Source organism: Protobothrops mucrosquamatus, unplaced genomic scaffold (assembly GCF_001527695.2).
Source record: "Protobothrops mucrosquamatus isolate PMUCROS unplaced genomic scaffold, P.Mucros_1.0 scaffold825, whole genome shotgun sequence".
In the NCBI taxonomy this organism is placed as follows: domain Eukaryota; kingdom Metazoa; phylum Chordata; class Lepidosauria; order Squamata; family Viperidae; genus Protobothrops; species Protobothrops mucrosquamatus.
In genome coordinates this window covers 58,728-81,543 of record NW_015387085.1, presented here as the reverse complement: position 1 = coordinate 81,543, position 22,816 = coordinate 58,728, and the positions used below count along the sequence as shown (strand labels likewise).

Sequence of the window (22,816 nt, the reverse complement as noted above, 5' to 3'; positions counted from 1 at the left end):
TGCTATCTAACAAAATGAAATTCAATGGTGAAAAAAATACAGTTCTACATTTAGGCAAGAAAACCAAATGCACAGGTAGAATATAGGTGGTTCCCTGGCTCAATAGTGGTAATTGTGAGAGGGATCTTGGAGTCCTAGTGGACAATCACTTAAATATGAACCAGCAGTATCCTACAGCTACCAAAAAAGTCAACACAGTTCTAGGCTGCTTTAACAGAGGGATAGAATCAAGAGCATGTGAAATTATAAAGTTAATATCACTTTATAAAGGCTTGGTAAGACCACATTTGGAATATCACTTTATAAAGGCTTGGTAAGACCACATTTTCCAAAACTGGAAAACCAGATCCAGTTTTAGTCACTACAATGTAAAAAAGATGTTGAGACTCTAGAAAGGGTACAGAGAAGAGCAACAAAGATGATCAGAGGACTGGAGGCTAAAACATATAAAGAACGGTTGCTGGAATTGGGTATGTCTAGTTTAATGAAGAGAAGGACACACAGTTTTCCAATATTTCAGGGGTTGCCACAATGAAGAGGGAGCCAAGGTATTCTCCAAAGCACCTGAAAGCAGGACAAGAAGCAATGGATGGAAACTAATCAAAGGAGAGAAGCAACCTAGAACTAAGGAGAAATTTCCTAACAGTTAGAACAATTAATCAGTGGAACTAGCTGCTGGAAGGGACCTTGGAGGTCTTATAATCCAGCCCCCTGCTCAAGCAGGAGAACCTATACCATCTCAGACAAGTGACTATCTAGTCTCTTTTTAAAAAAATCTCCAGTGATGGAGTGCCCACGATTTCTGGAGGCAAGCTGTTCCACTGGTTAATTGTCCTCACTGCCTGGAAGTTTCTCCTTAATTCCAGGTTGCTTCTCTCTTTGATCAGTTTCCAACCATTGTTTCTTGTCCTGCCCTCTGGTGCTTTGGTGAATAATGTGACCCCCTCTTCTTTATGGCAGCCCCTCAAATACTGGAATACTGCTATCATGTCTCCCCTATTTCCTCTTTTCTTTAGACTAGCCAAACCCAAATCCTGCAGCCATTCTTCATATGTTTTAGTCTCCAGGCCTTTGATCATCTTAGTTGCTCTTCTCTGATTTTTTTCAAACTCTCGACATCTTTTTTGTGATATGGTGACCAAAACTGGCTGCAGTATTCCAAGTGTGGTCTCATTAGGGTTTTATAAAGCAGTACTAATATCTTGCATGATCTTGATTCTATGTCTTTGTTTATACAACCCAGGATTGTATTAGCTTTTCTGCCTGCTGCTGCACACTGCTGGCTCATGGTTAAGTGATTGTTCACTAGAACTCCAAGGTCCCTCTCACGGTTACTGTTTTTAAGCCAGGTCTTGCCCAATCTGTACTTGTCCCTTTGATTTTTCATGCCTAAATGTAAAACTTTGCTTTTCTCCACATTGAAACTCATTTTGTTGGATAGGGCCCATTGTTCAAGTTTGTCAAGATCTTTTTGGATCCTGAGTTTGTCTTCTGGGCTGTTGGCTACTCCTGCCAGTTTGGTGTCATATGCAAATTTGATGAGTTCCCCTTCAATTCCCTCATCGAAGTCATTGATGAAGATATTGAAGAGTACTGAGCCTAAGATGGAACCTTGTGGTACCCCATTGCTTACTTCTCTCCATGTGGATGTAGTGCCATTGAGGACTATTTGTTGAGTATGGTTTGCTAGCCAGCTACAGATCCATCTGGTGATGATGTTGTCTATTCCACCTTTTTCTATCTTACCAAAGAGTAGGTTGTGGTCTACTTTATCAAATGCCTTACTGAAGTCTAAGTATACTACATCCACAGTATTTCACTGGTCTATTATTTTAGTTACCTTGTCGAAGAATGAAATAAGATTGGTTTGGCATGATCTGCTTTTTAAAAGCCCATGCTGGCTACTAGTTACAGTATAACTTTGTTTGTTCTAGTTGTTTGCAGATCTGTTTTTTGGTTATCTTTTCTAGGATCTCCCCAGGTATTGATGTTAAACTGGTTGGTCTGTAATTTCCTGCGTCCATTTCCCCCCCCTTTCTTAAAGATGGAAACCACATCAGCCCTTTTCCAATCTTCAGGTACTTCCTCGGTGTTCCAGGATTTTTGAAAGATGTAGTTCTGAGATAACAGCTGCCAGCTCCTTCAGACCTCTGGGATGTAATCTGTCAGGCCACAATGATTTATATTCATCAAGGCCGGATAGGTGTTCTCTTACCATTTTCTTGCTTATTTTAGTTTTTGTTTCTAATTTGTCTTTTGCAGTGCTTTTTTGGGGGGGGTATGTTGGGCTATAGTTTCTATTTGTGCGAAGTATGAGTTAAGCAGCTCTGATTTCTCCGTGTTGCCTGTTATTTCCTTGCCATCTTCTGTCTTTAGTGGACCTACAGTTTCCTTGACGTTTTTCTTGTTGTTAATATGTTAGAAGAAACTTTTTTTTTATTATCCATGATTTCTGTTGCAAGTCTTTGTTCGTTCTGAGCCTTTGCTTTCCTGACTTCATCTTTGCATGTTCTGGCTGTCTGCTGATAATCAGCCTTAGTTATGTGCCCCTCTTTCCATTTTTTGTATTTTTCCTTTTTGTCTTTCAGTTTTTCGGAGAGATCTTTGTGCAGCCATGCTGGTTTCTTCTTGAATTTCTTGTTTTTCTTTTTCAGTTGTATTGTGCTGATATGAGCTTTTATGATCACATTTTTCAGAGTTTCCCACACTTCTTGGGTTGTTTTCCCCTTTAGGATTTTCATCCATGGGATCTTTCCTAGGTTCTCTCTGAGTTTGTTAAAGTCAGCTCTTTTGAAGTTCAAGACATTGGTTGGATTTTTTTCTGTTGCTAGTGTTTGCATTATACTAAATTCCAGTATGACATGGTCACTTTTGCCCAAGGTTCCAGCAACTTCAACTCCCTCTATCACTTCTTCTCTATTAGTTAGAATTAAGTCCAGTATGGCTTTACGTCTAGTTCCCTCCTCCACCTTTTGGATGACAAAGTTATCATCTAGGTTGATTAGGAATCTGTTTGATCTCCTGCTCATTGCAGAGTTTGTCTCCCGCTTGATATCTGGATAGTTGAAGTCTCCCATTACTACCGTGGTATGCTTCCTATATACATTTGTTAACTGGTTGGCAAAGAGTTCATCTATTTCTTCTGATTGGTTGGGTGGCCTGTAATATACATCTATGGTAATGTCACTTTTTTTCTCTTTTATATTGACCCATATACATTCTGTAGAGATTTTATCTTGGATCATTTGCATTTCTGTAGATATGTAGTGTTCTCTTACATGTAGTGTACTCCCCCTCCTCTTTTTGTAGACCTGTTTCTTTTGAACAATTTGTATCCCTCCATCAGTCCATTCCATTCATGGGTTTTGTCCCACCAGGTTTCTGTTTATGCCAACTATGTCATACTCTCCCTCGTGTACTGTTGCTTCTAGTTCGCCCTGTTTGTTCCCCAAGCTTTGAGCATTTGTATATAAGCATTTAAGACTTTTATGCGCAACAATATATAGTAAGAACTAGTTTGATATAAAAATATTTTCAAGATAAGAATTAAGGGAATGAAGTCACAAGTATTTGCTAGGATCTCCAGTTGCTGAATAAGAATGTGCTTTGCCAGACATGTGCTCCGCATGAGTGGGCAACATCTAACAAAGACTACAATCATTTGGATACCACCAAATGGTCAGAGAAAAAGAGGAAGAAAAAAGAAAACCTGGTGCCAAACATTTCAGGAAGATCTGAAAAACATCACCCTTAAGTGGAAGAATGAGGAGATTGTTGATGTGGACCAAGAACTGTGGAGTATGCTTGTAGCCCAATGTCCTTGGCATAGGATGTGAGAAAGAACAACTCCCCCATTGAACTACTAAAAGTACGGTACATGTCCAATTGCATTTTCATCCCAATACTTTTTCTTAAAAACCCTAATATATACCAATCTGGAACCTATATCCATTTAAATTTATTCTTCCTGGTGGACTCATAGGCATCTTCACTCATCCCTTGATATCTCCTTTTATTTAATATATCTTAATGGATAAATGTATGCATGTATATGTGCAAGAGTGAACTCATGACCTAGAGTGAGCAGGCATTTTTTTCCCTACTGGGATTCAGAGCTTTGGTGCTACTTAGGAAAGAGAGTTTAAATAGTCCCAGCCTCTCCTTAACTGGAGAGCTTTATAAAAAGGAAACTGAAAACAAGCATGTGTGTGGAGAAAAAGAATCAAGTCCAGAGTACAGCAAAGATGTGGGGAAAAGAAACTCCAACTCAAAGGCAAGCATCTCAGCAGTACTCTTCCCACAGCAAGAGAAAACTTCAATGTTTGGATGTTCAAGACCATTAAGAGGTAGAGCTGACAGAGGGGGGTAGGAAAAGAGCCAGTCTATATTCTGCAAACCCAAGCACTCCTTACTAGCACTAATGATGTTACCTAGTTTGGGTAATGAAATGTTTTCAAGAAAACAAGCAAGCTCAGAGAGCACCACGGACCCCTCACACAAAGACTTTCTTCATATTTCTGCAGAAATCCATCAGTGAGGTATTGGCTCCTACAGAAAAAGGCAAGCTATTCTGTAGGAGAGTAGTACTATCGAGAAGGCCTTACTAAGAGTCCTGCAAAAATAATTATCTTCAAGTATTTAATACAACCTTTTAATCTAATAAAAAAATTATTAGGGCACTTTTAATGTTGATATAATATTAGACTTATTTCAATTTTTGTATACTGAAAGTATTTACCATATTACTATACCGTTTCCACAAATCAGGGTAAAGATTTTGATAGTTAAAAAAGAATAAGGTATTGTCTGTGTATGGCAACAGTCTATGTTCAGTTTTGCAGCACAAACACCCTTAAGCAATCTAAAGAGCAAAGCAGATGAGGCATATTCTCAACATAATCAGATCACACACTGATTACATACTGATTTCAAGGGAGATATAAGTAGTCTTTGACTTATGACTACAATTGAGCCCAAAATTTCTGTTGCTAAGTGAGACAGTGAAGTGAATTTTGCCCCATTTTATGACCTTTATTGCCATAGTTGATAAGTGAATCACTGTAGTTGTTAAGTTAGTAACATGGTTTTTAAGTGAATCTGGCTTCCCCCTTGACTTTGCTTGTCAGAAGGTTGCAAAAGGAGATCACATTTTGTCGGGACGCTACAACTGTCCTAAATCACCTTTACTTCATGTTGTTTATTTTGTAGGGAGATGTGTTCTCTTCCAAACACAGCACAGGGCAGCAAACCTCTGTTGTTGTAGTCAGTTGTTGCACTGATTAAGTAACCAGGTTAAAAACCAGGGTGTGGCGAGTTCCTACCCTTGGCACAAAGTTGGGCTATCTTGGACCAAATGTTTCAGCCACAGGAAAAAGGAATTGGCAAGCCACTTCCTGAAAATGCTCCAAGAATACTGTAGGGAACAGTCACCAAATGTCAAAATGTATTTAAAAGAGGTTAAGAGGTTTTTCCTCTGTTGTTGTTGTGTTGCACTACTGACTGCTAGTCAAGGATGCACAGGCAGCTGTAATCTGACTCCACACCCATTGGTAGCCTTCTCATTTTTTCCCACCACACCAGTTAGCACTCTAGTTTCTTTTTCTTTTATTTCAAAGATATACCCTATGATCTATGCCTGATGACTTGTTCACAATGACTGCTGAGAGTTTGTTCTTATTAGCTATTCTAACAAGATATTAATTAAAAATGAATGTGCTTTAAGAAAAGGATGCTACAAGAAAATAAAATAGAACAAGCATAGTTTGCAGGATCATGATGTGTTATTTAAAATTTAATTAACTTTTATAAATAAAAAAATAAGAGGTTTTGGAGAATAGAGGAAATTTATATAAATCAGAAGCTAAGAGAGACATTTTTGTAAACATTTTACAGTGCCTACAAAGAAATCTAGATTTTAAACTTTGACAAAGGACAAAACACTTATTTCCATCAGTCTTTCCTTCTTATTAGTTGTTCCCTGTTGTTCAGTTCAGCTCTGAACACAATGATATAACATTTTGGAGAAAAGATACAAAATAGAAGCCCAGCACCAGATGCTAAAATAGAGAAAATCTCCACAGCCACCATGTATTTCCCTTTGGAACTCAGGTATGCTGGGACAAAGGACAACCAAACACTGCAAAAGACCAACATGCTGAAGGTGATGAACTTGGCTTCGTTGAAACTGTCAGGTAATTTCCTGGCAAGAAAAGCTGTTGTGAAACTGACAAGAGCCAGGAAACCCATATAGCCAAGAACACAATAAAACATAGTCACAGAGCCTTCATTACATTTCAGAATAATTTCTTCAGTGACTGAGATCATATCAACATCTGGGAAAGGGGGAGCGATTGCCAGCCACAAAATACAGATGCTTGCTTGGATCAGGGAGCAGGAAACAACAATGGAATTAGTTAACTTTTTTCCCACCCATTTTCTCATGCTAGATCCTGGCTGGGTGGCCATGAAAGCCAGAACCACTGTGATGGTTTTTGCTAAAATAGAAGAAACAGCCACTGAGAAAACCATTCCAAAAGTTGTTTGCTGGAGAAGACAGGTCACTTTTCCAGGCTGGCCAATAAATAGTAGCACTGAAAGGAAGCAGAGCAGGAGGGAGATGAGGAGAGTGTAGGTCAGATCCCGGTTGTTAGCTTTGACTATGGGAGTGTTGTGGTTTCTCATAAATACACTTAGCACAAGAATTGTGGTCAAAGAAACGGAAAGTGCAAAAGAGGCTAAACTGAACCCTAAAGGTTCTTCATAAGACAAGAAACTAATTATTTTGGGTATACAGAAGTTCCTTTTCTTGTTGGGATAGGTTTTTTCTTTGCATTTAGAACATTCACTTCTGTCTGAAAGAAACAGAGATGTAATGTTAATTTAACATGCAAATCATAAATTCATCAGTATGCTATTATTATAATTCTAAGGGAAACTTAGACTTTTAAGATTTTGATATGGAAAGCCTTCAGTGCTCACAGGAGCCACCTTCATTTGGCTGATTTCAAAATACCCATATTTTTTAGATTTTATTAAGAATTAAATTTAGATTTTATGTAAGTAAATAAGAGAGAAAATATGAAACCAAAGTCAGGCTAAATCTATAGTAATATGTCCCTTTGCTTTACTAAAGTAAAAAATATCTTGTTTTAAAACAATTATTAGCATATATATTCTGACCATTAAAATTTATATTTCTTATTTTTCCTTCCAGATTGCCTTAATAAATAACGCTATGTCTTATTCTTTGATGTTTCCAACATGAATCTCCTTTATTCCTCTTCATTTGGATGTATGTAATTGTGGAATGGGTTAGGTTAATGTATATGGTGAATTAAATCTATTAGTTTACCTCATAAAATTTGTAATTTCTATATATCATATTTAAATAGCACTTAGACATATATACTACTTCACAGTGCTTTACAGCACTCTCTAAGCAGTTTACAGAGTCAGCATATTGCCCCCAACAATCTGGGTCCTCATTTTACCGACCTTGGAAAGATGGAAGGCTGAGTCAACCTTGAGCCAGTCAGGATCGAAGGAATCGAACTCCTGGCAATGTGAGCAGAATTAGCCTGCAGTACTGCATTCTAAGCACTGTGCCACCAAGGCTCAGATGAACCACAGTTCAGATGAAAGTACATTTATATAAATTTAGGTTATAATAATGAAGAACTTAGATTACCAATCTCAGTTGAAACTCTCCCTTCTGGACAAGGGATGCAATCATAGCAGCAAAATGGTTTTCCTTCCTTCATTTTTTTGCTAAAACCAGGAAAACAACTCTGACTGCATGCAGAAATAGGTTGCACCTAGAAATAAAAGAGGAAAAGAATGTCTGGAGGAGGGATTTTGAAACTGCTTGTCCAATGGGCCCATTAGAAAATTTTATAACAAATTGTAGGCATTTTCAAAACAAGTATAGAATGTTTAAAGTTAAGCAGTCAATTCAACATCTGATGATAAAGTAGTAAAGGCAGATCAGAATACCCTACTTGAGGACATCACTGCAAGATGGGCACTGGAGAATGAAGCTCCCTTCCCCAAGTCTGATTTCTACTAGCTGGGGAGTCCAATAGGACTGAAAGTCGCCCCATAGAGGCGACTGGCCAAAGGGTGAAAGTTTGCAGATTGTGGGCCAGTGGTACCTGGCCCGCTTGATCTAAAGGAGCCCTCAGGACCAGCAGGAAGAAAGGCTGACTGCACCCATGCGGTCTGCCAGAAGCAGCTGATTGTCGGAGACAACAAATTTTAAAAGCGGAAGGCAAACTGATCTGGGTGAGACAACTTTCCTTTTCTCTCTACAAGTGAAAATACCGGTTCTGGGAAAAAGCATTCCAAAGCAAGAAATCCCACGCTTCAGGGAGGGGGGCCTTTTTTTTAGCCCTCCCTCCTGAACTATAAGCAGCAGTTAAAGCTTTGGGGGAATTAAAACTGATTTATAACAATATTGTGAAGATAACTAAGGCATAAAAGAAGGATAAATTGGGGAAACGTTTGGATTTATAAATCTTTTTTTAAATTTTATTTTTTTGGAACCCATCAGGTTTTAACTTTTTAAACTTTTTTAAAGTATGGTAGGAATGGACATCTAATGACACCTACTTGCAAAACTCAGAACTACATTTAATTTTGTATTTTTTTCTCTTTTCTTTATCTTACTGAGTTGTTTTGATTGGAGCCTTAAAACTTGGCTGTATGCTCAGACATAGCCTATAGTTTAAACATTTTGGTGTCCTTGGAATTTATAGTCCTGAAGATTGTGGCTGAAAAAGAAAAGACTCTTTTTTGGATTGCCCTGTCCTACAGGATAGATTACAATTATAAATAAAAACTGTGTTTGAAGTCATCAGACTTCCCTGAATTACAAATACAGCTTGACCTGGAATTTTTACAAGCTGTTTTGAAAGAGTGAATAATAAGAAATCCCTTCGAACAGAATACTTTGGTTTACAAATTTTGGTATATTTTTTTTTCTTTTTTCCCTTTTGTTCTTTTTTACCATTTACTATTTTTATTATTTATCTCTCCTATTTGTTAGGAGCCTATTGGATTATAAATTTTGACTTACTTGGTGGATTACAAAGTATGATTTAAAGATAAAGATGAGCGCCTCCAACCTATCTAAAGTTGGAAAAAAAGGATATTCTACTCCCTTTTTGGCTTCTGCAAGTCCAGTTTACCAGAGATCAATTGATACAATGCTTCAATAAGAAAAGGCTAATAACTTCCAAAAGGAAACTCAAGCGACTCTACAAGCAATTCAAAAGGCAATCGCTACTCACATGGCGGTCACAATGAGAAACCATGAGGAGTTGAAAAGTGATTTTGATAAAATGAATAAAAAAATTAACAATATGGACTCTCAATTTGAAAATTTTAAACAGATGATCACAGATAATCAAAAAAGAATCCAAAAAATAGAAGATAAATCAACTGAGGTTGACCAGAAACTAGAAGTTTTAAAAGATTAAAATCAGAAGTTGATCCAAATAAATGAAGAACTAGAAGACTCGATAGCTGGGATGGAGATGGAAAGAGCCTCATACTTTTTAAGATTTCAAAATATAATGGAAGATAAGGAAGAGGATCTCCTAGACTTGATAACAGAATTATTGGCAGACCCATTAGGAACTGGGAAACAGCAAATGAAATTAGAATTAGACCAGATCTATTGAGTCAACTCAAACTATGCTAGAAGAAATAAAGTCTGCCGGGAAATACATGTTAGATTTCTTAAAAGATCTACAAGAGATGAGATTTTGAGAAGAGTAAGAGACGAACCTTTGAAATACAAAGAAAAAGAAACTGTAGTCCTCAAACAAATTCCTAGGAAAATAAGAGAATCCCAAAGAGAATACCAGTTTCTAACTAGGAAATTAATTGAAAAAGGAGTGAATTTCAGATGGCTACTTCCAGAAGGGATTTTAATCTACTGGGATACGAAAAGATATAGACTGGATATGCCACTTAAAGCAATGGAATTCTTCGACAATCATAGAACATTTTTGGAAGGAGGTGAGTCTGAATCCAGTACAAAGAGAGAAACAAAGAAACAGGAAAAAATGGCAGTAGAAGGAGCAGTCAAACCAAGAGAGGAGGAATAAATTAAAACCACATACAGAAGAAGGAGCAAGACCAAGAGATCAGAGACAGATAAGATTGACTAGAAGATTAAGATCTAGATATAATTGAAAGAAAGGAAGGAGAGTGGGATTTTTTCAATGAATATAAATGGACTAAATTCTCCTTCAAAAATGAGAAAAATCTTTATACAATTACAAAAATTAAAAATGGATATAATTTGTCTACAAGAAACACACATTAAAGACAACATTATAAGTTGTTAGAACAACTGAAAATTGGTAAACTTCACTTTGCATTAGCACTTAAAAAGAAAAGAGGAATAGCTCTATACATTAAAGAAACATTGTAACCCTTTACAATGCAGAAGAAATTCCAGAAGAAAAAATACAGCAGTATTTAAAAAAAGCAAACTTACCAAAATTTTCAGAGAATATTCAAAATATATTAAATGGAAAAATATCAGTGATAGAGATTATAGAAGCTATAAAAAGGCAAAAAAATGATAAGACTCCTCATCCAGATGGATTACCTGCAGAGTTTTATAAATCATTACAAGATGTATTAAGTCCGATCTTGAAAGAACTGTGTAATGAAATACTCCTGAAGGCTAAAATACCAAATACATGGACTGAAGCCAACATTACTTTAATGCCCAAAGAAGATTCTGATTTAATGCAAATAAAAAACTATAGACCAATATCACTATTAAATGTAAACTGTAAAATTTTCGCCTCAATAATAACAGAAAGACTAAAGAAATTTTTGATTGAATTTATACATACAGACCAAAATGGTTTTATACCTAAAAGACAGATAAAAAATAATTTAAGAATGATTCTTGATGTGTTAGAGTACTATGAAATTCATTCAGGGAAACAGCTGGCTTTAATATTCCTTGATGCACAGAAAGCGTTTGACAATGTAAACTGGCAATTCATGTTCCAGCAACTTGTGGAAACGGATTTTGGAATTTTTTTTATATAAATGTAATCAAAACAATTTATTGTAAACAAACAGCCAAGATAATTATAAATGGAGATCTTACAGAAAACTTTAACATTAAAAAAGGCACAAGACAGGGATGCCCACTATCCAGTGGTGGGATTCAAATATGTGAACAACTGGTTCTCTGTGTGGATGCTCCTTCTGGAAGTCCATTCTGGGCCTGGGCAACAAAAAAATAGCTACCGGTTCTGCCGAAGTGGTGTAAACTGGCTGAATCTCACCACTGCCACTATCTCCATTACTATTTATACTAACACTGGAAGTATTGAATAGAAATATTAGACAAGATATAGAAATTAAATGACTGGAGATAAAAGATGAAAAATATAAACTACAAGCATTTGCAAATGATTTGGTTTTCATATTGGAAGAACCATTGAAAACAAGCACTAAATTTATGGAGAAAATAGAAAAATTTGGAGAAGTGGCAGGGTTAACAATAAACAAGAAAAGACTAAAGTGCTAACAAGAATCTAACAGAAAAACAAAAAAATCAACTAGCAAAAAAACCCAAATCTTCAAATAGTTAAAAAAGTTAAATATTTGAGAATTTATCTAACAGCAAGATGTGTAACAATAAAAGAAGATAACTATGTAAGACTGCTAAAACAAATAAAATTGGATATGGAAAAGCGGAAAATGCAACAGTGAAAATGAGTATCTTACCAAAAATACTCTTTTTATTTCAAACAATTCCTGTAAGGCTGGGAAAAGCCTTTTTGATGAATTGAATACAACAATATTGAAATTTATCTGGCAAGGAAAAAAAGCTAGAATTATATTGAAAATGCTACAAGAAGCGAAAGAAAGGGAAGGATTTGGACTGCCGGACTGGATGTTATACTGCCAAGCAACTATTTTAACATGGCTTAAACAATGGATAATGCTTAGAGACAAAAGACTATTATACTAGAGGGACATGACCTACAAATTTGTTGGCATGCCTTTCTGTGGTATGGGAAGAATAAAATACATAGATACTTTCAAAACCATTTTATAAGAAATGCACTTCTTTCAGAATGAGAAAAAATAAAAGAAAAAAATTATTAAGATACCTGGATGGCTTTCAACAATGGAAGCTTTTGCTTGCCCAAATTTAATTAACTATGATAAAGTTGTGACCTATAAAGATATTTTGGACAATGAAGGAAAATTGAAAGACAGACAAGATTTACAAGAACAAGGAATTGATCTTGCATGATGGCCATATCTGCAAATTCAAATGAGATATGAAAAAGATGCTAAAACAATGGGATTCTATAAAGAACAGAAAGAATTTGATCAGATACTATTAAAAACAGATGAAAAATTGATTAAGAAACTCTATAAATATCTGTTAAGCTTAAAGATGGAGGAAAAACAAGTAAAAGAAACAATGATAATATGGGCAAAGAACTTTGGATATAATATAGAATTAGAAAACTGGCAAAAGTTATGGGAAAAAAAAAGTTAAAATAACTAAAGCAGTGGCATATAAAGAAAACTTATATAAAATGTTTTACAGATGGCATATGACACCAGTGAGATTAGCAAAAATGTTTAAAAATACTTCAAACAAGTGTTGGAAATGCAAACAAAGACCAGGTACTTATTACCATATCTGGTGGACATGCCCTAAACCAAAAATATTTTGATTAAAAATACACTTATGGTTGGAGAAAATGGCTAAAAAACAAATAGATTTAAGCCAGAATTATTTTTTTAGGAATAATAGGAGCAAATTATTTACTTTTACACATACTAACTGAAGCAAGAATTGTGTTTGCCCAACATTGGAAAAATGAAAATTTACCAGCTGAAGAAGTACTAATTAAGAAAATTTTAGAGTGTGCAGAAATGGATAGATTGACTTTAAAGATAAAAGAGAAAGAAGACTCAGTGTATTTTAGAACATGGGATAATTTCTATCGATGGCTAAAAAAATGAGTTAGAGAGAAAGGAATGTGATATGTAACTTTGAATATATATTAGCAAGAAGAAGACTATCGAGCGATTAATTAACATATTGTTTATGATAATTAACTATTATCTATTATTGTTTGTTAAACACATGAACTCAGACATTATGCTGTTTGCTAAATATTGAGAATGTTATTTGGAAAAACCCCAAACCCAACCCTAATCCTAACCCTAACCCAAATCCCAACTCCAACCCCAACCCCACCTCATTCCTAACCCTATTAAAAACTAATAAAATGTATACAAAAAAAATAGCCTACTTGATATGATAAAGTTTATAGGTAGACAAATTAGTTTATTTCTCAGCCATATTATTACAACATATGTTGTGTCATAAACTCATTGTGTCCTCTTTCAGTACTTAAAAGACCCTGGAGAATATTATTGCTTTACACATATTGGAATTCATTGAGATTATTGAACAATAATAGCAACAAATTTCAATGAGTTTTGTTGCAGTATTTCCTGAGATGTGGATAGTAATGTTCAGTTTGACATGCAATGCATCAAAGTAGGCCAATGAAAGTGATCTATTGTATTTCTTTTCAAGACATTCTGCTGGTTTTAAAACATAGATTTGACTTCTCAAAAAAGGGGGGAAAGTTTAGTTAAGAGATATCTATTTGTCAATTCATATTTAGGCATATATTTATCTTTGCCTGCCCTATTCCATTAAAACAATGAACTGACCATAGTAATGTAGTACTTTTGCAATTAGCATTTACTTCTGGATGGAAAATTATGTAATAATACATGAATTTCTAAATTTCTAAGAGAATACATTGTCCATGATTGATCTATAGTGAGAAAATAAATGAGGATTGAATTTCATTTCAAACATCTAAAGAAATAATGAATGAATTGAAAGCATCTGGATGATGGAAAACTTGTATTGGATAGAATTGATGAGATCCTCAGAAAGAGGGAGTTGAGAAATTTAAAGAAGAAAAGACAGTATATGAATTGGTCTATGGATGTGGTTTCCTCCAGGCGCAGCAATTCCCCCGGCGCCTGGAGGAAACAGTCTATCTGGAACCCACTCCAGTCGGGCTTCAGGCCGGGATACAGCACGGAAACGGCATTGGTCACACTGGTGAATGATCTCTGGAGGGCCCGGGACAGGGGTTATTCCTCTGTCCTAGTTCTTTTGGACCTCTCAGCTGCTTTTGATACTGTGGACCACGGTATCATGCTGCGGCGCCTGGTGGAGTTGGGAGTGGGAGGCACCGTTATGCAGTGGTTCTCCTCCTTCCTCACCGACCGTACGCAGTCTGTATTGGCGGGGGGACAGAGGTCGACCCCAAGGCCCCTAACTTGTGGGGTGCCACAAGGGTCGGTCCTCTCCCCCCTACTGTTCAATATTTATGTGAAGCCGCTGGGTGAGATCATCCGTGGCTTTGGGGTGGATTTCCATCAGTATGCTGATGATACTCAGCTGTACATTTCCACCCCAGGCCACCCCAATGATGCCCTTGACGTGATGGCCCGGTGCCTGGAGGCCGTACGGGTCTGGATGGGGAGAAACAGACTCAGGCTCAACCCTTTCAAGACTGAGTGGCTGTGGTTGCCGGCCTCCCAGCATAGTCATCTGACTCCATCGCTGACTATAGGGGGCGAAACTTTGGCTCCCTTGGAGAGGGCACGCAATCTGGGTGTCCTCCTGGATCCACGGCTGACACTAGAAGACCAGTTGACGGCCGTGGCCAGGGGGGCGTTTTACCGGGTACGCCTGGTTCACCAGTTGCGGCCTTTTCTGGACCGGGACGCCTTGCGCACAGTCACCCATGCTCTTGTCATCTCCCGCCTGGACTACTGTAATGCTCTCTACATGGGGCTCCCCTTGAGGAGCATTCGGAGGCTCCAGTTAGTCCAGAATGCAGCTGCACGGGCGGTGATGGGAGTGACTCGTCGCTCCCATGTAACGCCGCTGTTGCGCGAGCTGCACTGGCTGCCGGTAGCCTTCCGGGTGCGCTTCAAGGTGTTGATTATCATCTTTAAAGCGCTCCATGGCATCGGACCTGGTTATCTCCGAGACCGCCTTCTGCCTCAGATTACCTCTCATCGGCCGATACGCTCCCACAGAGAGGGTCTCCTCAGGGTGCCATCAGCCAGACAGTGCCGGCTGGCGACCCCCAGGGGGAGGGCCTTCTCGGTGGGAGCCCCCACCCTATGGAACGAACTACCCCCAGAGATCCGGGTGATTCCGGATCTCCCCTCCTTCCGCCACGCCCTCAAGACATGGCTATTTAAGCTAGCAGGACTGGCCTAAGGGTTATCTTAATTTGGTTTTAAATAATTTTAACAAGAAAAGGCCAAATAATTAATATTCTATTTTAATTACATTTTAAATTTAGTATTTTTGTATTATGTACTTGTTTTAAATGGCTGTAAGCCGCCCTGAGTCCGTTTGGAGAAGGGCGGGGTAGAAATTTAAATAAACTAAACTAAACTAAACTAAACTAGAAGCAAATACAAAATGCAAAAAAGAAATAAATAAATAAAAATAAAGTGAATGGTATAGGTGAAAAATTGATTTAGCTAGATTTAGAGAATTTTGTTTATGCTTAAGTCATGCCTTTAATTTCTTTTGCTTATTGATTGTCAACCCTTTTATTGTGCTTTAATCTGAAAGAAATAATCTGATGGCTATATTTTTCTGGTATGAAACATATAGAATTACATGCAAATTAAGGCATAGTGACACAAAAGTGTAACCTTGTCTGATTTTTCTATTGATTGAGATTTCTGTTGTCACAAGATCTGATCTAGGACAATTCACTTTAATATGGAATTAATATTAATTAAAAGGCAGCTAACTGCAAGTTGTAAGAAAAATTCGCATACTAAGCTTGCTTAACTTTCCTAATATTTACCAAATGAAGTCAGATTTTTGAATAGAGAAAAATATAATTCATACTATGAATTAGAAATCAAATAAATAGATAAACAATATTTTTACATAATATTTTACTGGATGTAAATGAAATCAATCAATCATTCAACCAATAAATAAAATTCAGTATTACCTGATTAAACCATTTGTGCCACATAATGTTTTCATCATTGATGGGTAACATTTCATCTGAAGGATTTAAGTGATCTATATTTCCAACTTTTACTCGAATAAATGATTGGTTTGGGAAAAAAATCCAGTTGATAACATCAAATCCACCTTTTACTATCCCATTCTGATCAAATGAAACAAGCTTTCCAGCACTGTTGTTAAAAGATACAGTTCTCAGAAAGTAATGGAGCTAAATCAAAAGGAAAACGCAAGAGTTTTGGAAGAGTTAAATTATTCCTCTCCATGATAGTAATTTTCAGAAGACACAACTGGATATATAGTTGCATTCTATGTATGTTACTTCTCTTTTTACTAGAATTAAAAAAAGAAGAGTTGAGAGTATAATTTATAAGGATTATTGGAAGAAAATTAGTATGACAGGACAGATGAAAGATAATGGATTCCACTAAGATTTTGCTAACCACTCTTTTATCATTTGAATGCTACTTAAAATAAAAACAACAGGATCCAATAAATTAAAATCTGCATGATTTTCAGAGTCAAACAGTTACACATACAAATACAGATCCATGTGAGATTTGTGAGGGACAGGAATTAAGGAAATGGAGATCACTCCTGCCATTATACAAATATGCAACCAAATAAGGACATTGGGTCCATTACCTGCCAAAAGTCTTTTTTATGGATCTCTCCTCCTATTCTGTCTGTCATACCTCTTCTTTGATGTTTTGAGGAGGACATGACATGTAAAGCATGAGCTAAAGAATGAATAGCATTATAGATGCTGTAGCTGTGACCGGTCATTTTCATTTCAAAAAAAGGTCCAGCAAGGGTCTCTAAATTCTCTGTCCCATTACAAATAGCCTCAGGTACATCACTCGTAACTATATCAGGCAAAACACAGGCAAAAACATCTTGCCAGAACAGATTGATAAATCCATCTTCTTTGGAGATGAAGGGATTTTTTTTCTTAAGAAATGATTTAAATTCTGGTAGGTCAACTGTTTGCATTGTGAAAGAAAGAGCACCATTGATTATTTCTGTGTCCCATTTGTGTTGAAATGCTGATGAAGTAAACTCAATCTGGGCATTCAGTATCCATACACTTCCTTTTGGTTTACTTGTCACCTCTTCAATTTTGGGTAGATACGTGAACCATCTCAAAGTCCCCGTGGTGGTAGATTCTCCAAAGACAATTGTCACGTTATTTTTATTGTCCATGATAAGCTCATATACTTTTGCTGCCTGATTAATCATACCATGCAATCCACTTACATCATTATATTTTGGGAGTTTTTCAATAAAAGAATAACATATTCCTTTTTTGGCAAAAAGTGGAACCACATTTCGAATAATTTCTTCTCCATGTTCACTATCCACTGCAAGGAGCCCAACCCAGGTCCAGTTAAAATGCAGAAGCAGTGAGACCATCCCTGCATGTTGAAGGGCTTCTGGTGGAACCATCTGGTAAAAAGAAAGGCCTGGAGTTTTATCATTCATCAGTGGAGTGGAGCCATAAATGAGCTGATGAGACATGGAAGACAAAATAATAATCAAAGCTGTACAGCATTTTCAGATTGTCATAACAAGCTACATACTGTAGATGATAATAGTGACAGTTACATCAGTCGTATAAAGCAATCTTAAACACTGGTAATGCAAATAATGTCTGAAGATCCTCTACATTTTCTATATTACTATTTCTATGTGAAATCAGGAGGATTGCTTTAGAATTAATAATTGCTTAAAATTAAATACTGGGCATTCAGTCAAAACTGGGCATGGCTAGACTAGTGAAAAGAAGGACCAGAGGTAAATTGATAGCAATATTCCAAATTTGAGGAGGAGGACAACTTATTTCCAAAGAATCTGAAGGCCAGACAAGGAACAATGGATGGAAACTGATCAATGAGAGATTCAACCTAGAAATAAGGAGAAATTTTTTGATAGCAAGAACAATCTATCAATGGAACAGCTTGCCTTCAGAAGTTGTGGGTGTTCCATCACTGGAGGCTTTCAAGAAGAGACTTGACAGCCACTTGTCAGAAATTGTATACGGTCTCCTGATTGAGTAGGGAATTGGACTAGATGACCTCCAAGGCCTGTTCCCCACTCTGTTATTCTATCATCTGAATGTTTGGGTAATTCAAGATGATGTATTGAATCAAGTGCCTTGGAAATGGTTATGATTTGAAGCTTCAGGGGGTTTCCAGGTTCCTAATACCTTAAGCATTATTTCCAATGTCTTTCTATACAATTAGAATGTATGGCAAAAGACTTTTTGTGTCACTTATTTATCCTGTAACATTTAAAAAAAAAAAAGTACATGTGCTGTCAAAGCAGGCACTTTTATAAATAAGTTAGTTCATAAGTAAGTAAGTAAGTAAGTAAGTAAGTAAGTAAGTAAGTAAGTAGGTAGGTAGGTAGGTAAGTAAGTAAGCAAGCAAGTAAGTAAGTAAGTAAGTAAGTAAGTAAGTAAGTAAGTAAGTAAGTAAATTTGATATTTTTTATGTGGATGGTCTGTTCATCTTTAAATCCACACCCTTTTATTTCTTGTCTTTCTTTATTTCTCAATCTATTGTTTGGTCTTTAGCTTGCCCTGTTGACTCTATCCAATCTGTAGACTCATTACTCCCCAGTTTCATTTTCTGTGCTCTCCTCTCAAACAAAAAATGTTTTCTTTCTATTATTTGTCTGTTTCTGACTTGTCTTATTGTGGCCCAAGTGAGCCTTCATCATTGTGTGTGTAGATGTGAACTTATGGACTTGCTGCAATTGCATATAACACAGGCTGCTTCTTTACATATTATACAACTGATAGGGCATACTATCCCCAAATATGGTAATACCAGAATAAAAAAAACCATCTGTTTCAGGACATCACAGGACAAGATCTGCCATTTCTTAACTGTATTATAATATCGCATACACATATGTATGTGAAGGATGGAGCTTGTGTGGTGATGTTTCGATCCATATTTCATTACTTGCCAACTTTACACCTCCAGTAGATGCCTATATGCAATAATGATTGGGGTGAACTTCCAGACTTTTTTAAATTGATACAGAAGCAAAAAAAAAAAAAAAAATCAGAACAGTTTTTCCATACTAATGTCAGGAAGTGATTGGACAATATCAGATTGTTCAATCTTTAATAAGAATTTAATTTTTCAAACAGTCTTATTTATTTACTTTCTCAGTTTGAGAAGATTTTCTGCTATGCTGTCCTTTTCTTATCTGTGCTATTTTTGTCTTAAAATGGGAAAATAGTTCCAAAAATGTTTTGCCATATACCCATTGGGAATACTTGATTAAAAATGTGCAGGTTTATTATTTTCTAAAGGATCTATTATCCTTGCCATTTTTCCCCATTCTGCTACAAAATAAAACAAATGTAGCTGTATCTACACAAAATCTTTTATTAAACTGAATCTCAACTTGAATCTTGGAAGATTTGTATCTCTACTAATTAATTTAAGCTCCTAATGTATCATGAAAAAAAATAAAACAACCTAATATTATACAAATGTTATATAAGCAAGAAAGAATGTGTACACATATTATTAATATACACATAGTATGCATATTTTGTACAGCATATACTGTATAAAGGATAAGATAATATCAGCAATGCAGATTTTTGATATACAGACTAAAGGAAAGAAGACATTTAATTTAATGCATTTCAAATCGTTCAGTATGAAATTGCATTTATTTGCTTAGTTCATTTATATGTACTCTTAAGCAACATCCAGTTAATAGAATGCAAGAAAACCATTCATTCAAGTAGAAGAGACTTGAGCAGTTTTTGACTGTTGGTGACTGTCTAAACCAGTCCCTGCAATTTTCTTGGCAAGGTTTTTTGGAAGTAGTTTGCCATAGCCTCCTTTCTAGGTAGTGGAAGAGAGTGGCTGAAAGAGAGTAGCTACACCAAGGTCACATGCCCAGGATGATAGTAGAAATAACAGTCTCCTGGTTTCTAGCCCAGTGCCTTACCTTAACCACTATACTACACCAGACTGGCTCTACACAGCCATAAATTGATTTAAATGTAATGAGAAATCCCTTAAATTTGGAATGGCGAACAAGTGAAATCCAGCGCAGTTAACTGACAAAGATATTTTATGCTTCCAATGATGACAAATTTGGATCTATTAATTTCTGTAATTCCTTTAAACATATTTCAAGGAAGAGCCCATTGCATTTGGTTAAATGGGAAATACATACTCTGTAGGTGACTAATGGTAACCATTAGTCACCTAGCTGCACCCCTGATTGAAAGGGGTGCAGCTATCCACAGATTATTATTGATACAAGCCACTATACTGATTTGAATGCAAAGGGATAGAAGAATGTCTAGGATTTTTCTTAAATTGTAAACATGATTTATGTAGGAAAAATACTTCCATTTGGGACAGATGAACTTATTGATTGACAATAACCTTGTGATCTGCACACTATTAGGCTTGCCTAGATTCATTTTCAATCTATCCTACCAATGCAAACCACAATCCAACGCAAAAGGACCAAAGCACAAAGTTTAGCATTCCTGATGATCTGTTATTATGAAAAGAGGACCAGGAATAATATGATAGTGGTGTTCCAATATCTAAGGGGCTGCTACAAAGAAGAGAGGGTCAACTTATTCTCCAAAACACTGAAGGCAGGACAAGAAGCAATGGATGGAAACTAATCAATGAAAGAACCAACTTAGAACTAAAGAGAAATTTCCTGACAGAACAATTAATCAGTGGAACAACTTGCCTTCAAAAGTTGTGGGTGCTCCCACACTGGAGGTTTTTAAGAAGAGATTGGATAACCATTTGTCTGAAATGGTATAGGGTTTTCTGCTTGAGCAGGAGTTGGACTAGAAGCCCTCCAAGGTCCCTTCCAAGTATGTTATTCTGGTACCTACATTGAGACACCTCCCCCACAGTACTTGATGATCATACCAGTGGCTTCCTAAATAGTATAGGGAGCAAAATTGATTCCTATAGCTTTCTATACATAATCAATATGGAATAGAACAGAATCTCCCAGTAGTACTTTCTGAAACCCATCCTTGAGATAGGAGCAATATCATGAGAAAACCATGCAGTCTATCTTGCATTCTCAAAGGCATTCCAGAAAAAACCCTAGTTAGTGGTACTAATCACCACTGAGATATCCACAAGTCTGATCTAGGACACGTTGTCCATCTTCTGCTTCTTTCAGAGATCACTTTCAGTGTACCAAAGCTGTTTCTACGTTATTCTCAAGTCTGAATCTGAAGTGAAATATATTTAAACAATTACCTTCAGAAGCACTTGTAGTTGTGGGTAGATATCATTATATGTAGGCTTATTTGGAATTTTGTTTACTCTTGCTTTGATTTCTTATGGATCTCACTGAAACTAAAGGACTAGGTTAACACAATTAAGCAATTGTTAGTGTCGGTAAAATTGCTCTACTCATGAAACATGCTTTATCCAACTAAATAAATTATATTATTGCTTAATGTAATGGCTTGGCTCACACAGTATGATAAGCTAATGTTTGGCTTTTCCATTACACACTGAACCATGAACTACCCATCTGGTTTTAGTTTAAGCTGGCAGGTTATGTGAAAATAGCTAACTAGTTTGTATCCAGTGCATAAAATATACCTTCTGAGCCTGCACTCTTAATAAGAGAAAGAATCAGAATCAGAATAATTCTTATTGAATAATTCTGTTCATCGACTTACAATAAATAGAACAGGCCTGTTATATAGAAATTAAATGCAACAAAAAGCAATTAATGTCATGCAGTAATTAAAAGTCTAGTTCAACATCTCTTAATGTCTTTACAAGTACATATGCCATGAATTCAGTGGGCATAACTGCAAGTAAATATATGAAAGATTGCAGTTCATACGGGTTACTTATGATACTATGACTGTTGGAAATACAGAAATACTCAACTATAGTTTAGAGTGCAGTACAACTGAGAATATTCAAGGAGTTGAAAACATTATTAAATTTGTGTATAAAGTATCTTACCTGTGGAATCTTATAGATATCCAAGATAGTGGCCACATGAAGGGAGATATGGGCATCCAGTCCCCCAACAACAGCTATTGCGCTATTCTGGATGTTACATATGTAGTTGGGGATCAATCTTTCCATGGATGATACAAGCAACATGGTGGCATGATAGGTGCTCTGAGCCTTGTCATAGCTGTCATAGATGCGGAAGCCCAAGGTGAGATTGGGTAAAATCTGTGGGTTTTCATTGATCTCCTTCACAGCAAATTCCAAAGCCAGGATGTGCTGGTAATTCTTAGGAATTAAGCTACAATGAGATTTGTGCTTCATATGAGAGTGCTATTCTATATTAAACTACTTCTGGTTTCTAGATAAGAATGATTGAAATAGAAACATTGGACCATTTCTCTGACATTGTAAACAAGTAGCCACATGTGTATGTTGTTAAGATACAGTGGAGTGGCTTTCATGTGAGTGAAAACCTTGCAATATTTTGACTTTCAAGTCCAAAAATGGATAATATATAATGACAGAGCCTCTTCCATATAAATTAGTATTTCCATATAAATATTGATTTGGGGTTCTCTGAGATTTTTGTATATAAGGTTTGGTTATCCATTACCATATTACTTAGAAGTTGCTTTTTAAAAATATACACACATTCTCTGAATGTTTGTTAAAAATACATTTTTAAAATATATTCATCAAAAATGCATTTTGTGCTTTTCTTAGC

The 22,816-nt window shown here is 36.3% G+C and overlaps 1 protein-coding gene across 1 annotated transcript; it reads right to left on the bottom strand.

The window, feature by feature from the left end:
• Positions 1 to 5,949: 5,949 nt before the first annotated feature.
• On the bottom strand, positions 5,950 to 22,413 carry LOC114922767 (vomeronasal type-2 receptor 26-like). Its single transcript, XM_029284680.1, has 5 exons — positions 22,099 to 22,413; positions 16,742 to 17,602; positions 16,080 to 16,307; positions 7,688 to 7,814; positions 5,950 to 6,851 (listed from the first exon to the last, which is right to left on the bottom strand). The coding sequence occupies exons 1-5, from the start codon at positions 22,411 to 22,413 to the stop codon at positions 5,950 to 5,952; spliced, it is 2,433 nt and encodes an 810-aa protein (XP_029140513.1).
• Between the last annotated feature and the right edge of the window lie 403 nt (positions 22,414 to 22,816).